This window comes from Amia ocellicauda, chromosome 5 (genome assembly GCF_036373705.1).
Source record: "Amia ocellicauda isolate fAmiCal2 chromosome 5, fAmiCal2.hap1, whole genome shotgun sequence".
Classification (NCBI taxonomy): domain Eukaryota; kingdom Metazoa; phylum Chordata; class Actinopteri; order Amiiformes; family Amiidae; genus Amia; species Amia ocellicauda.
Window position 1 is genome coordinate 7,409,162 of NC_089854.1, and position 16,010 is coordinate 7,425,171.

Here is a 16,010-nt window from a genome sequence, read left to right on the forward strand (position 1 = left end):
GATGATCATAACACTTTCTTGGCTTTCCAATCAAGTGGCTGGGCAGAGCATTTGTGTGTTAACATGCTCAGGGTGAATGGCAGATGAATGGTCTTTGTTAATCTAGTCAAGTCCGCATCACACTCTCACTAGCGTCTCTACCTCAGTATCTTCCCATCTTCCTCCCACCCCGAACTATTTGCCAGCCGCTTTGTGCTTTGGTGCCACGTTTGCAGTGATTTCCAGGTGAACAGCTGAGGATTCAATAACATCGCCTTTTCCCTGACGTTGTATATTCTGAAATCCGTACAAATGGGAATAGACAATTTTAGAGGAGTGCCGTACAGACACTGCTGGTTTCACACCAGTGTTTTACAGGAGAGAGTTGTGGTAGATTATGACACCATGTCCAGCTGTTGGGACAGGCTTGGAGTCAATGTAGCGTCGAAGGGTTGAGGCCGTGAGAAGCGTGGGGTGCCGTACCTTTCCTGACTGAGGAGTCCTGTCCAGAGGGGATCTTGGTCTGGGCTGACAGCAGCAGCTCGTAGGTGTGCTCCTCCTCCTCCTCTTCCACTGTGTCCGTCTCGCCGATCCTGCTGTTCACATACAGGGCCTGCAAGACGCAAGACAGCACAGACTCTCACAACAGCACCGCCACCTGGGCCACAGGGGAAGTACAGCTCAGGGAGCAGTTGAGCCCAGAGCACGCATGTACACACACAGCAAATACACGCGAACACACACATGCACACACATACACTCCATTTCCTACTTGACTGCCACTTTTTCATTTGTCAAGGACTCGACTGGACTTTCAAAGTACCTTGAAAACAGCGGTCCTACACTTTTAAAACGGCTCCAAGTTAACATGGCTCGTAAACTTCAAAACAGGTGCTCTATAAAACAGACACTGGGCAGCAGCCCTCTGACTGCAATTTGGCATCAAGGTCAAACTGCAGATCTTTTGATCCTGAAGCCCAGCTCGCCAAGCACGGCGCCGGTGCCAAGATGCAGCTCTCAACCGCGTTGCCTTTCCAGAGCGGGACCCCGGCCATTCTCTAATTCCTGCACACTCTTCCAAAATGGCACTTAGGTTCCAGTCTGTTTCTCTCTCCATGATCCCAGTCAGTGCTTAAATGAATATTTATGAAAAAAATAATTTCATTTGAGCCGACGCAGGGAAAACGGGGAAGGGGAGTGGGGGTGGTTCGAGCTGACTCTGTGCTTTACACTCGCCGCTCAGCGCTCAGCATTTACATCCAGTTACAAGCGCTTTCAATTACAGCCTGGCGACGGTTGGTTAGTCCTGCTATCTGTTGGGAGTGGGCGATAGGGCATCGGGCCGTGACGGGCCCACAGCTCTTCAAATGAACTGCGGTCTTCAAGTCGGGATCAAATATGCAAACATATGCGGTGGGTGGTTTCTTTCATTTTACTTCCCGAGCAGCCGACAGAAACTGAGTACGCCAGGCCTCGATCAGCGTGTTCAATTGATCAAACCTACTGTAGGACAACCTGCCTGTGAGACGCCCTCACTTCATCTCCTGAGGTGAGCGATGGCCCCTGAAGTGATGAGGCACAGAGGCATTACGAGATAAAAGTATCAATCTTGAGTGGAGATGCAGGGTAAACTACCATAAGCAGCAGCTATGACCTAACAGGCAAGATCCTTCAGGTAGACGGGACATTATCACAGTTTGAGGTTTTGTGGTGAAATCTCACCCCCATCTTATCTTTGAATGTTACTCGAATGCAGTTGGTGCAGACCGAGTTAATCACAACAAACACTTGAACTCAAGTCCATTGCAGCCTGAAATGTCAATCCAAGCTCTCATACAAGGTCTCAATACACAACAAGATGCTCACATTATACACCCACACCATGTTCCCTTGATTCAAAAACCACAAAGTCAGCCATCTCTCCCCAAGAGGCGTTTTTTAATTATTCAGATTGACATGGACTTAAGACATATTGAACGAGAACTGGCTTCTTGTACGGATGTCTGCCATTTTGAAATGAGTGTCCTTAAACGCACGCAGTCCAGTTTTAACCCAACAGTAACACACAAAAATCAGCTGCCCGTATGAGCATCCATGTCAGGCCCTGCATCAAATATATATCACCTGTGTATTTATAATTGAATTAACAAGTAAGGGTGGATGTAAATGCCAAGCTCTGAGTGTCAAACGCAAAGTCAGCTCCGACTCTCCTTCTCACTACTCACACACACACACAAGCCTCAAAGCACACATTTATAGACTTTGTCGTCTTTAGTGATGCTTAATTGCACTTCACTAATGGAGTGATGCTGGATTGCTGATGTAAAACCTCCAATTAGTACCATGATTCAGACTATATGTTACACACTAACTGGGGCAGCCCTCCAGTGCAGTTTTCAGTGACAGTACCTCAGAGCTGTCCTCTTCATCGTCGTGATCAGGCGGAGGACGTGAGGGCGGGGGGGGGCGCTCCTTCTGAAATGACAACACTGTCCTTCAGCTTTCCTATGCTCGGCCACCATTAGGGAGGGGTGCGAGTATGGGTGGAGCTTAACATCCACGATCCCAACATTAAGAATGCATACTTAAAGAAATATATATATAATATTTAAAAAAATTAAAAATAAACAGTCAATTATGAAGGACATCAATAGTATTTGTTTACAAAGAAAATCGCATCAACAAAAACTGGGGATTCTGTTGAACCATTGTGTGTTATCAAACGCAACCTTATTTACTTTAATTTCTGACTCCTGTCTTTGAATACCTTATTGTTCTGTCTCTGTATATCTTTTCCGTTTGAAAAGAGGAAGACGGACGAAAACCCTCCAAAGACTAGGCTGATCATTCTTCAGACAGCTCTCTTACCCCCTCTAGTGGAAAGGAGGGGTCAGGGCCTCATTTGATTGTTCCTGCCAGTTCCTAATCAACGTTTTTTCCAAGATTGGCGATATCAAACCCCTGCTGTCAGAGTGAAAACCTGGATCATGTCTGAATTACTAGTTATTTACCGGCAAAATCTGTTACTATCATGGTATTGTTTCACGGTTAATAACTATCGCAAAAATCGCCAAATTACTACAGTCCTCGCGAAAATAGATACTCATATTATAGTTTATTGCGGACCATAAAAAGTGTGTTTGTTGCTCAGTGCCCCCGCCACCGCCCCACCCTCTCCTTCCAGCTCACCTTGCCCCCTTCGCTGTCCGGTCGTCCCGAGTCTCGATCCGAGGACTTGCCACTGGCCAGGCTGTCCAGGGAGTGGCAGGACGTGGCCTCGAACAGCGCCTCGTACGGGCTCTCCTCCTCGGGCCTCTGAGCCAGCCCGGAGATCAGGTCTGACACCTGCTGCTGCATCTCCCCTGCAACACACGCCACAGGCACACTGAACAACCCCAGAGACAGAGAGGCCGATACACGAACAGAGCAGAGAGATTTAATTTTGCCAGTCCTGAAGCCTGGAGACAATAATATCTGCTCTAAACTCCAGAAGGACACATAATATAGCACCGGCCTGGGACTGTGTCTTGGGATCCAATGAGTGTGAAGCCTTCACAGTGTACATGTGGAAAGGCAACACCATCGCCCACTCACCCATAGTCCTGGGACTCAGGTTCTCCTGACTGCCTGGGGGAGGCGGTGGAGGGGGTGGAAGCTTCTCGTGTTCTCTGGTACTTCCTGTCATGTGAGCTGACAAGAGTAACATGAGTGTAAAAGCTTCTCAGACATCGCAGAGATCACGGCTAGTGTCCAGTCACCTGTATCCCTCATTAAAACCAAAACCCTAATTATATTTAAGATGCATTTTCTTGTTAACACCTGAATTGGTAGGTAATGCAAGGATATCAGTTAGTCAACCTACATAAAAGGATCAGATTTTTTTTACTGTGATGCTCAATTGCAAAACAAACTGCACATCAATAAAATACCTCCCTGTGTTACACCTAACTGGCCAACACCAAAACTGATGCTACCGCCAATATGCAACTATTGCATGGATGGGCTTTGCGTCAGGGCCTTACCCTGAATAAGCGATGCGATCTCTCGGCTCTTCTGAGAGGGCATCTCTCGCACTGTGTCCAGCGCCGTCAGACCCCTGTTGTCCGTAATGTTCACGTCAATCCCTGTAACAGAGAGAGTTTCATTACCCATTAACTCTGACACACGCACACAAACGAATCCTCAATGCTTTCACTGTCCTCAATGAGCTGATTTCTAATTTATGACCAGGACAAAGAAGTTCAATGATAACTGCAGACTGAAACACAGGAATTAAGAAGTACATATGATGAAATAACTGCCTACTGAGGGAGCCCAAACCTGCCAGAATCTTCACCTTTCTTTCAATATCTACATGGCTTTACAGTGCATTTAAAATACAAGTAAATACAGCAGTCCTGCATAACTTGTGTAAAGTGTAGATTTTGTTATTCTTAAGAGGTTGACTGGTCAAATATCCAGACTGCTGGGGGAACCAGTGACTGGAGAACAGGAATGCTGCTCTAGATTGTATTCAGAGGAGACAGTTATAAATCGTTGCTGAAGAAAAGGCATCTAACCTGCACTGAGCAGTTTCTGCACCACGTCTGTCTTTCCAAACAGTGCAGCCTCGTGCAGCGCGCTGCCCTTCTCTGTCTGGAGATGAAGGAAAAAACAAACAGTATTGAAAGGGGGATCTCAGACCAGGCCTTAACAAAATTCCTGTTGGTCAATCAGGCTCAACAGCAGCGTTGATCAGGAGTAAGGGGCTGCGCTGTGCCCCACGGTCCTCACCTCGTAGTTGATGATCATGCCGGCGTCCAGCAGAACCTCCACCACGGGCAGGTGTCCGTTGCGGGCGGCGAGGTGCAGGGGGGTGTGCTTCTTGGTGTTGCAGCTCAGCAGGTTGGGGTGGGCATTCAGCAGCAGCTTGACCACCTCCAGCCGGCCGTACAGCGCGGCCAGGTCCAGGGGCGTCTCGAATTTGTTGTTCCTCATGGTGGGGTCAGTCAGCTCCTCTAGCAGCAGCCGCACAACCTCCGAGTGGCCGTACTGCGCGGCACAGTGCAGCGCCGTCTCATTGTCATTGTTCTGCACGGGTGCAAAACACAAGGGGAAAGGCGTGTCAGATCCTGACCTGTGGCGCAATGGCCTATTATATTTATGTAAACACTCTCAAGGCATGTCAATAATGACACAGCTCTATTAAAAGATTGACCCGTTTCAGGTTAAAAATAGCTCCAAGCTCCTCGGCACCTGAGCAAAACCAAAAGCAAATGTAAATATGCCATGTTCACTCACCATTGTGCAGATCGAGATAAAGTAAGGCACGTTAACGATCCAGGACCCAGTTAAGTGAAAGAGCCTGCAGCTTATGAAATTGAACTGGGTCAAAGCGCTCTGCGAGTCTCATGCTATCAAATACACACCTGTGCTCTTAACTCAGATACAAGAGTTAGGAACCCATATTTGTGGCACACAGGATAACTTATTTTTGTCAGAATTTTTAAACATTTATTAACATCACACTGGATTCTGAAGAGACAACACTGATGTGGTAAACATAGCTATCAAGAAGAGGGCCGCTCCGAGGAAATGTCAGTTATTAACAGTCTGGACAAAAACGTACACAGCACTATTTTTTTACTTAAGTGTCAAAAAAATGAGAAGGGATATTAATTCATTCAAAATGTAATTTGTAAAGAAGTGATATTGATATTCACTTCCAAGTGTCGATTATCTGGGCAGTGTGCACGTGTGTGCATGTGCGTGCGTGTCTGTGTGTGTGAGCGCACATCTCTGTGCTACAAAGGGAGCCACAGAAGTGGGTCAACATCATGGCTCCTCAGATCTCTTGCTCATCTACTGCAGGGCGCTCTAATAAATCTGTCCACAGCACTGATTAACAGGCTGGAAATCCATTCTGTTAGCGTCACCGAACACATTCAACACACAAAAACGCGCGCGTGTGCGTGTGTGTGTGTGTGTGTGCGCGTGTATGCGAGTGTGTTACCTATACATATATGCATGTAGATAGAAATAAACAACAATATGCATGCATGCACAGGACCACTGCAGCCCTGCCTTCTCCTCTGTGAACAGACTCTTCGTCCGCTGCGATCTCCGGTCGAGCCGATGGACCACAATGCTCAGCGTTACGGTTGTCTGCCCTTTTACTGCAGCCAGCCCCCTCTGGACCGAGCCAACCGCTGTCCACCACCTTTCATTGGAAAGGTTAGTTCTGAACTCCACACAGCAGTTCGGGGGGTCACAATACATATATAATTACGTTTGTTTGCTGTTGCGGGATGATGAATATGATGTGTTCCGATTGCATCTGCCGACAGACAGACGGACGGACGGACTGACTGGACTGAGGAATAACAGCTGCAAAGCATGCTTGAATTCTGCTGCTAACAAGGCCAGACATGGGGTGGGGGGAAGGATTAAAGGTCTCACAGAAACCCAATAGCAAAATATAAAATCCCTCAACTTCAGATATGGAAACAAACGGGATTTCTCAGAAGTCACTGGCACAATTTGAGATTCTCAGAAGACATCTGTGCGGCACAGTGACCAGTGACCGTGCAGCAAATATATACTGGTTTGCATTACACACAGCACACTCACATGTACTGCATTTAGAACAAAAGGAAAGAGGACATGTGACATGGCTGGTCTGCAATGCAGCTGATTTGGAAGTTAACCACCAGGTTCTTGTTGGATTGAAAAACATGGATTCTTCACAACCCCCCACCGCCTCCGGGACTGAAGCTGTGAAACAATGCCCAACAAGTGCCTGGAGCAAATATGACGTTCCCAGCGTCTGTGGGGTTAACCCCGGGGCAGGGGCCGGGGCTCAAACACTGTGTGGAGACGGGCAGCATGCATGTGGAGAGGAGATGGAGTCATTCATGCTTGCAGGCACAGAGCTGGCTGGGAGAGGAGCACAGAAAGCCTTTCATATACACATTATCGTGAAATTCATCAGCGCGGGCAGCTGGAGTGCCAGGGAAAACGGTGGGGATAAGAAAAAATATATATATGTATATATTTAAAAAAAAAAAAAAAGATGCAATTATCACGTCACTGAGAGCTCGGCCAAGCATGTACTCATGAAAGGCTTTTTCTGTACAATTCAAATCTCATTGCATTCATGTTATGTAAAGAGGCAGCGGGCATGAACACATTACAAAGAGAAAAATAAAAACAAAACATAAATAAGCATCTCATTTTGGCACACATTTTCATGAGAACCCCACCCCCCACGCACACATAACATAATATGACGACCAGAAAAGCATGAGTGCAGCACACGCCAAGCAGCAGACATGTAAATGAGGCGAGCACATCACTCAGAACAACAAAGCGGCGAAAGCACGTGCAAGTTACGGAGACAAAAGAGCAGGGCTTCAAAACCTGTTGTTATTATTATTAGGAAGGACCGCAGAATGAATAGACTGTAGCTCTGTCCTGCAAATTACATTTTTTGTTAATTTATTTAGATATTTTTAAGAAGAGTACATGCTTTAGGCTAGACTGGGTCAAGTTGGGACCATTTCAATGAAATGGTCCCAACTTGACTTCCGTTTCAGTACAGGGGAGGGTTTTAGTGCAAGGATGTGGATAAGTAAACGTGTGGGGAGGGGATGCGATGAACGAACAGCCTGTCAATAACCACATGCGAGTGTTCTCTTGAGAACTGCTAGCTTCAGCCACGGTGTGTTTATTGAACCGTCCTGAAAGGGTGAATTCGATATCCAACTGAAAGAGCACGGTCGTGAACTCCTTGGTGGGGCGCCGGTGGATCTTCCTGAAGACCCTGAAATGGGCCCAGGGGAGCAGAAGCAGCCACAAAACACCTCCTCCAAATCTCTTTCAATTTAATCCTCACCCTGCCCCACTAAAAACACATGTTATGCAAAGAGTGATACAGGTAGAGTCATTGTTTTCAAATACATGTATTATTTCACTTGAGGAATGCGTGGAAGGTGGCGTCACAAACCCTGCAAAGGTGTAACGTGGCGCGTAGTTTGCTTACACTACTGTTGATTCGCACCATAAACAACAAATCCCCTGGTGGCACATTCGAGACTCAAGTGAATGAACATTAGAGGCGCACTCGGGGGCAGCAGTACTGGCGTCTACTCAGGGTGCGAACAGCGCAGAGTTTGCTGGATTAAATGTGGGTAGTGTGTTCGCCGAGAGTGCTTTTGTATTATACTTTTTACACGATCATACGATGGCTCCAGTGAATTTATAAACTAATCTAATTTCTCAATTCAGGGGTATCAAAATGAACTGCTAATTGATAAATTAAAACTTAATATAATTTAATATATTAATTTAATATATTCTTGAAACATGAGAACTATAAACATCATAGGAGACCGCAGACAATCTTTGTTGTCCAGACAACAGGATGCTCTGTAACACTTTATTCAAAGCAGTTTTGAGTGTGAAAAAGCAGGCACAGAGGTGTCCTGTCCACTTGCATAGGTGAGGTCAATACCGCCATGAGGACAGACCTCCGCTGGATTGTTTTCGCACCCGTGGTGGCACCCAACAACAGGTGGCTTCACAGAAAGAAAAGGAACGGGCTGCTCCAGACCGCGTCAGCAGATAACACACCCAGGAGCGATCTCTCATTACCCGTCTCCCCCAGCGGTGGGTGTCAGTTGACAGTCTGGAAGCAGGCAGCAGCTTGAACAGACCACAAGCAGTTTAAACAAGGCATCTCATATGGCCCTTTTGTTTTGCTCTTTGTTACCCTGTTGAACAGGAGTAAATAATGGGTTCTGCACTCTAAGGACTGGCTGACAATTAAGAGTCCTGCCTGATGCTGCAGCTCGGAGCACATCTGTTTTCCAGACAAAGGAACGTGCCATTTCACATCTGCCCTGAGCTAGCGACTGTTTTGTCTGGCCCTCTGTTCATAAGAGCTATTTATAGAGATATGAACCGTTTGGAGGCTGTGCAACACAACTTTTGACAGTCTAGACAGAGAGCAGAACTTTGGACCAAATCATTAATTTGAACTCTTCAATCTTGTCCTATATTTCCACATTGAGATTGCTACTCGTTATTCAATGCGGGTAAGTATAATAACCCCATCATGAGATCCACAACACACACACTTGACCTCTGGGATCCATGTGCTGTTCAAGTGAAAACTGGCCCCAGTTTTACCCATGTAATTCCATTAATGTGGAGCCCGTCAGTTTGCCCACTGTGGATAATGAGGAGTACTGCTTGGCATGAAACAGTGCCACATGCCACTAGCAGTGTCAGAGAAATCACTGTGTAATGGAGAATGGACACCCAGTTCTCAGACTAGTGCTCTGTATGCTGGCAGATGTACCAATTTAGCTCTTAATTGTTTAATTATGCCCCATTTAACCAATAATTAATTAGTTAATTGTTTTAGAGAGTCATCCCATTCTTAGTCTTGACAATAAAGACCAACTCAAGCCGACATCACAATGTGAAGCTATGCCCAGTGAGTGACTCCATGCATCTTAGTTAAGGGAATACAAATACAACCTTAAGTCTAAATCAACTGGGGACTAGAACCCTAAACTTTGTGCAAACCATAACCCAAGATGAACCGTTGCATCGTTGAGCATTAAGCACAGCTGGCTATGTTAGTATGTTAAGGACCCATAAGACAACTCCCAGGTGAATAATACATTTTTAACAGCTTTCTTATATAGTTTCAGTCATGTTTTTGTTGGCCTTATTTCATTTAGGTCTTAAATGTCAGTGCTGCAATGGGATCCGTAAAATCCACTGCTACCTTCTACCCATAGTGATGTAATCCCAGCAGACCACAGGAGGGAGCTGGCGGGTCATATTTTGGGAGACTCTCAATCTATAATATTTGAGAGGGAATTTGAGATTTCTAACCAATGGCGTGCTGAAAACACTGTCTAAATAAGTAAGCGAGAGCTCAGCTGGACTGGACTCTGGGGTCCCAGGGAGTAGGACTGGGGTGTCCTGAGTGAAATGGTATCAATGAACGAAGTGCTTTTGTTATCTTTTGCCACTAGAAATGCCAGTTGGCTCAGTCAGATAGCCAGGCATACGTAATGACCCAAATGACTCACACTTCCATTAAAAATGAGATCTCCTTTCAGACAGATCTTAATAAAATACAGGAGACAATAAATAAAAATCAGCTGCTACAACCCCACATCAACAAGGATATGAAAAAACATCAGTATCAAAACACATCTTTACACGATACAGTAGGGGAAGCAATACAGAGCTTTTCACTGATAAAAACAAAAAAAACAGGAAATTGCTTTAAATTTATATAGGTGAAACGATACAGGCCTAAATATATTGAATCCTATATGAGTATCACTCCCACATGTCCTTGTGCTGCTGACGGTAATGTGCACTGATACCAGACCTCTGGATCATGGCGTGAGAGAAACTGTGACTCATGTCCACAACACTGGTCATTGCCCTCCAGTTGGTCAACAGCTGCTGATGCTACTAAGCTGTGGCTCAAAGTGTCAGTGGCAGCGCACACCATTTCTCTACTGGCTGCCCGTTAACGCAGAGAGAAATACTGCTTGTGTACCCAGAGGGTGGCAGTTTGGCAGCTGCATTCTGGGTAACTGTCCCCTGTGGATTTACTTGATGATGAGTTAATTTATTTAGAGGTGAAGTTCCAACAATAGTTACACTTGATTTTGTTTCTTACCAGGCCTACAAGGCAGACTGCACCCATCTACTCTAGTTCTAGGTCAAAATGAACCGAAAGTGACGTTTGTTACCAGCGCCGCGATGACCAGACCCTGACCAGAATGCGAGGACCTGTGTGGTGTTTGCTCATATCGCCACTTTCTCTGGATCAGAGAGGTTTTTATCCAAGACTAGTTACACACATTGGCTATGTTGCAGAAAGGCACAATTTGAATAAGAAATCCTCACTCGCTTGTGCATATTTTATTAAATGAGGAGTTTAGGCCAATTCACAAGGGGGAAAGACGGGGCGGGAATCATGATCTCATGCATGACAACTCCAAACAAATTCCCAGCATCATCTCCTTCCCTGTGGTACAGGTAGGCCAAGCTACCTCCCACCCCAACGGTCGATTGTGCTCACCCGACAGAAAGGATCCGATCTCACTTCCTCAGACTTTGCTTTGGCGGAGTTATTTCAATCCCATTACACTGAGGTTTCAATCAGTTGACATTTATTTTTTACTTAGCTGCAGGCTCTGGAATTAATTGTACTCATGAAGCAGAAAACACACTTAACATAATTTGAACTTTCAACATATTTAGTCAAAATAATGGTGGAAAAAAAAGCTTCAAATAGCTGGCAACTGGTGTAAGCTTACAGGAGCCTGCAGCTTGTGAAACATGAAAGGGTAGAAGACTAAACTACCTATTTGTTTTTCTAAAATTATCATGGTCTGAATGATGTTAAAGGCATGTTTGCACGACTCTTACAAATTCAATGCATTTTCTATATGGCCGGTGAAGGAGGTTATGTGGTTCTGGTAACACCCTGCCTGAACCGCACAAGCAACGCCGAGGTGTTACACCACAACGAGGGGTAGAAAGCAATTTAATGAGAGGAGAGAAAAAAGGAGGGGGGGTGTAATAAAAACAAGACCGCTTTGAACAAAAAAAAGTAATGATCGTAGGAGCGAGAACGGCAAGAAGGATGAAGAGCGATGTTAAAAGGGATTTGCAGGCACCTTGGTAATTAGGTCGGCTACAAATAAAACTGGCTTTGGAATATAATGGGCTCCCCATAGAGCACTGTAAACCGGCACAGCGAGGATCTCGGAGGGATTGTTGGCGGCGGCGGCGGCAAAGCAAGCTCAGCCCTGCAGCTCCCGTTAGTCTGAGCGGCCCTTAAAGGCAAACGAGTCTCCTTGCAGCAGCTTCTGGGTCAGTCTGATGCACTGCTCGTCAAATCCCCAATTACCACTCTTTACAGGAACCCAAATCATAATGTAATGGTGTTGCAGAGGCTCAAAAAATTACTACTAAAAGACGTATTCCCCCCCACATCAACCTCACACTCGCATCCCTGTACCACCCTGCTCTGTCCCTGGGTGGGCCGCACAAAGTCAAGAAACGAGGTGATGGACCCCATGTCGAGACTGACGAATCTACTATAGCAAGCCCCTATTCTTGCTTTAATTGTGTTTTTCCCACTTTGGTTAATGAATATATTAACACATGTTTTTACACATTAAGATTTACACTAGAGAATATGTTAATGTAATAATGAGTCTTCTGACTAAACAATTGTTTCCTGCGTTTCCTGTGAGTAGTGAAAGTAAACGGCTAACTTTTAATTGCTATGATCTTGGGAGCCCTTGTACTATATAAAAACAGCGATATTTCATTTATTTTCAAGACCAGACAAGTAGAGAAGACAACGTTCAATAATTTCTTTTATTACTGAACTCTACTATAATCCAGGCCTTAGTAGGAGATAGACGTATTAAGGTGATGGCAGACTCCTCGTGTCAGTAATGATTGATTTCCTCCACACTGAAGTTCTTCGCAGCGTTTTACTTCCAGCAACCCACATTCCTATAGCACCATCATTAACACCCCCCCCGACATTTGTGACTTAAAACTTTTCTTTTATTTTTGTTTTAGTTTTTACTTCAGCACATTCTCACAGACTCTTAAATGGCTCTACTCAGCAGGGGTGAGAATGATGCAAAATACAGTAAAGCTAACATTTAAATGCATGGGTTTCAGGATGCCCATTTGACTGCGGTAACATCTGGGCAATTGTGGAGACTCAAGTGTTGGTTAATGGTTGCCTTGTAGATTTAAGACTGGCGTTAATGGCATACTTCTCCATCAATATGGTAATTACCAGATAATTCTGTTTTTCTGTGGATGATCTGCAAGTGCAGTTGGACTATTTTAAAGAAAGCATGTTACATAATGTTGTTGTCCTCAGGGCTTTTGACCCCTGCCCACCCCCCTCGGTGAGAACTGACAGATCTGAGGTGATGCGACCCCAGAGGGGCCAGTGCATTTTTAAACCATTTTAAATTACTCATCAGATCCATCCTTCAAAATTGCATCAGATCACGCTTGGGAGAGCTCAGAGGAGCTGCAGCTTTTTACAGTTATTTAGAAGCATGTTAGTTTTTGAGGGGAGGCCAGGGATTATAAGTCACACAGTAGTTACGTGCATTATTCCTACACCCGCACCCCCCAGTGGTGTTTAAGACTGACCCCTAGGCTGGCAAGCGAAGAGACCAGGCACTGACAGTGACGCTGTATGAGCAAAGAAGAAAAAAACAAAGCACAGAAAGGAAAGGAGTGGCAGTTGGCGAGCTGGGTACACACCTTGGCATTAATATACGGATCAAAGGGGCCACAGCGTTTGAATTCTTTGTGGTCTACAGAGGTCTAGGAGGAAGAGAAATGGAGGCAATGTTCAAACAAGCATGACTAATACCAGTGCTGGAGAAACAAAATATCAAAATAAAATAAAAAGTTAATGAGTAAAGAAAAGGTAAAATTGAGTAAATAAATCAGAACTTCATGGCACTTAATGGTTAACAGAAATAAAATTGAAATGAAATGAGCAGCCAAGTGTGTTGCTTTCTCTACAAGGGATCAGAACACAAGTTTAAAACCACAAAGATTGTGGTCCATGATAATCCAAGATAATATATTTGAACAGGCAAAGAAAAAGATCAATATTTCCCAGAAAACACTGTGTGCCGGATAAACCGATCGTTCTGTATAGGTCCGAGTATTAAGAGGGCTATTCCTTAAGCTTATGTGATCTTTATTTAAAAGGTTTATCGGATTCAAATGTTAGGATATGAACTGCAGAATAATAACAGAAAGATACCACGCAGTTCAGCCCCAACAAACATGAAACCTTTCAGTACGGAGGTTTCTTTAAATGCTGGCGTATAGTTTGTGCTTCTGGATTTTTTCAGTTCTGCTTGCATGGCAGGGTTAGCTGGTCATTTCATTTCAGGTCATTTCTAACAAGCTTTCTTGGCACTTGGTGGAATGTCAGATTTCAAGCCGCAAAAGAAAGCAAATTAGGAATGAAATGGGCATAAACAAACACAGGCTGTGAAACAATCGTACTGTGGATCACAATGAATGAGAAAATGAGCATTGTTAAAGCATTCTTTCGGCCTCTCAGAAATGTTTTTAGAGTCATTCGCAGAGTTAGTGACTCGTAAACAAATGCAAAAGTGTTAATGGTTTGATCTTGCTTGTTCTCTGAAACATGCAACATTTCTTTTTCTCCCCCCCTCCCTCATCCAATGGCACAGAGCAGCTCAAACAGCAGGATACCTTGGAAAGGAAAACGCAAATTTCAGAGAGACGGTGCTTTTTTTTTAGGACAACATATTAGGCTGATGTAACTGCAGCTGCAGAAGAAAAAGCAGGTGAACAAAAGAGCTTGTCAGGACGCACAATACTCCTGCAGACCTCTGGTTCCCAGTGAAAGGCAACCTGTTCTCATTGAGGCAGCTATAGCACTCAGGTTTTTTTGGTTTTTTGTTGCTGTTTGCAGTGATTGCTGGTGTACATCATACTATTTTAACACCCACCCCCCCCCCCTTAAGCATACAAGTCCTTTAAACTGTCAAAGGAGCAAAACAGCTGGCTTGCATCTCTTCTCTTCCTGCACATAAAAGCAGAAAATCTACACATGACTAAAATAAATGACTAATATAAATCAGACAGCCCAGTTCACTAACTATGACCAAAATATCAGTGAATAAGAGTGATACTGCAGAAACTGGCCTCAATAGGGAAGCACTCGAGATTGGAAAGTATCTGACCATGAGTTTATATGTCTGCATAGCAGACACTAATCTCTTGACTTGGCATTCACAACTACAACAAAAATAAAGAGAAGTACTAAGGTGACAAAAACAACATGTAGATGTATAGATAAATATACATATACAAAAACTAAATGATGGCCCAGACACAGCTATCTTAAGTTTTCTTTTACTGACTACAGCAGAAACTACTGCTCTGACAAAAAGCCCTGTGATTTCCATTACTCACCTGCTCTTAAATCCTGTATATTGACTGTGGGTGTCAATCCTAACAACTTGTGTGTGCTCATATTTGAGTGTGCCGTTTTGAGCACAAATGCATGACAACAATCTGTACACAGCAATTTCATGTGCCTTTTCCAGTTGTTACACTCCTCGCAGTGCGCAGCCGAGAGCACGAGTTTCCTGTCGCTGCGTTGGGTTTCTCGACACGCAAGGCAGTGATCTGTGCTGAAGTCAGCCTGGGGAAGGGTGTCCCAAAGCAGGCTGGCAATACACACAGAGGAGAGAAGGGACACGACCTCACAACACTCTGAAACCCACGAGGTGAAAAACAGCATGCAGCGCAGAGATACTGCCCCTCTAATCTCTATCACTGAGATCTAATGGTCAAGTTTTTGCAAAAGCAGTTGACAGTTGATTTACCATTTATAGATAGAGTGAGTGAAATAGTCACTTCACTCATGTAACACTGAATGTCCATTTAATCCAATTACAATAGGCAAAGAAAAAGATCAATATTTCCCAGAAACATTGTGTGCTGAGTAAGTAAGTGAGCTCGGGTACAATGAAGACCCAACAGCTCTGCCGGAAATCAGTTTGATACCCCATAAATAAACACTTACAACACAAATAGTTAGATTTGTGTGTGGCCATTTTTCATACCTCGTAAAAGTGTCCAAAGCAAGTCAATTCTGTATGGCTTACACACCGTTATATAGTGAAGTAATACAGTACAGGCAAACATCTTTGCCAAACACGTGACTCCATATATAACAACTAAAAACATAAGAAAGTTTACAAACGAGAGGAGGCCATTTGACCCATCATGCTCGTTTGGTGTCCATTAATAACCGAGTGATCCAAGGATTTAAAATGTTCCCAAATGAGGATCCAGTCTAATTTTAAATGTTCCCAAATTTTCAGCTTCAACCACATTGCTGGGGAGTTTGTTCCAGATTGTGACAATTACTATACAAGTAATGGGAAGAGGTGACATATCTGTACATATTCGGC

General features: G+C 44.5%; 1 protein-coding gene across 12 annotated transcripts in view; it reads right to left on the reverse strand.

The window, feature by feature from the left end:
• Positions 1 to 16,010, reverse strand: part of LOC136749334 (ankyrin repeat and SAM domain-containing protein 1A) — a 118,019-nt gene that overhangs the window by 78,010 nt on the left and 23,999 nt on the right. For 9 of the 12 annotated variants that reach the window (XR_010816742.1, XM_066703533.1, XM_066703532.1 and 6 more), the window contains exons 4-11: positions 13,303 to 13,365; positions 4,753 to 5,049; positions 4,539 to 4,614; positions 4,002 to 4,103; positions 3,574 to 3,669; positions 3,169 to 3,341; positions 2,389 to 2,454; positions 463 to 592 (exon numbers count right to left, since the gene is read on the reverse strand). Coding sequence is in view for 11 of the 12 variants with exons in the window: in XM_066703533.1 (XP_066559630.1) it covers positions 463 to 592; positions 2,389 to 2,454; positions 3,169 to 3,341; positions 3,574 to 3,669; positions 4,002 to 4,103; positions 4,539 to 4,614; positions 4,753 to 5,049; positions 13,303 to 13,365 (1,003 nt within the window). In the remaining variant the exon portion in view is untranslated. The remainder of the gene's footprint in view (positions 1 to 462; positions 593 to 2,388; positions 2,455 to 3,168; positions 3,342 to 3,573; positions 3,670 to 4,001; positions 4,104 to 4,538; positions 4,615 to 4,752; positions 5,050 to 13,302; positions 13,366 to 16,010) is intronic. The other 3 variants (XM_066703528.1, XM_066703534.1, XM_066703529.1) reach the window with 2 other exon arrangements.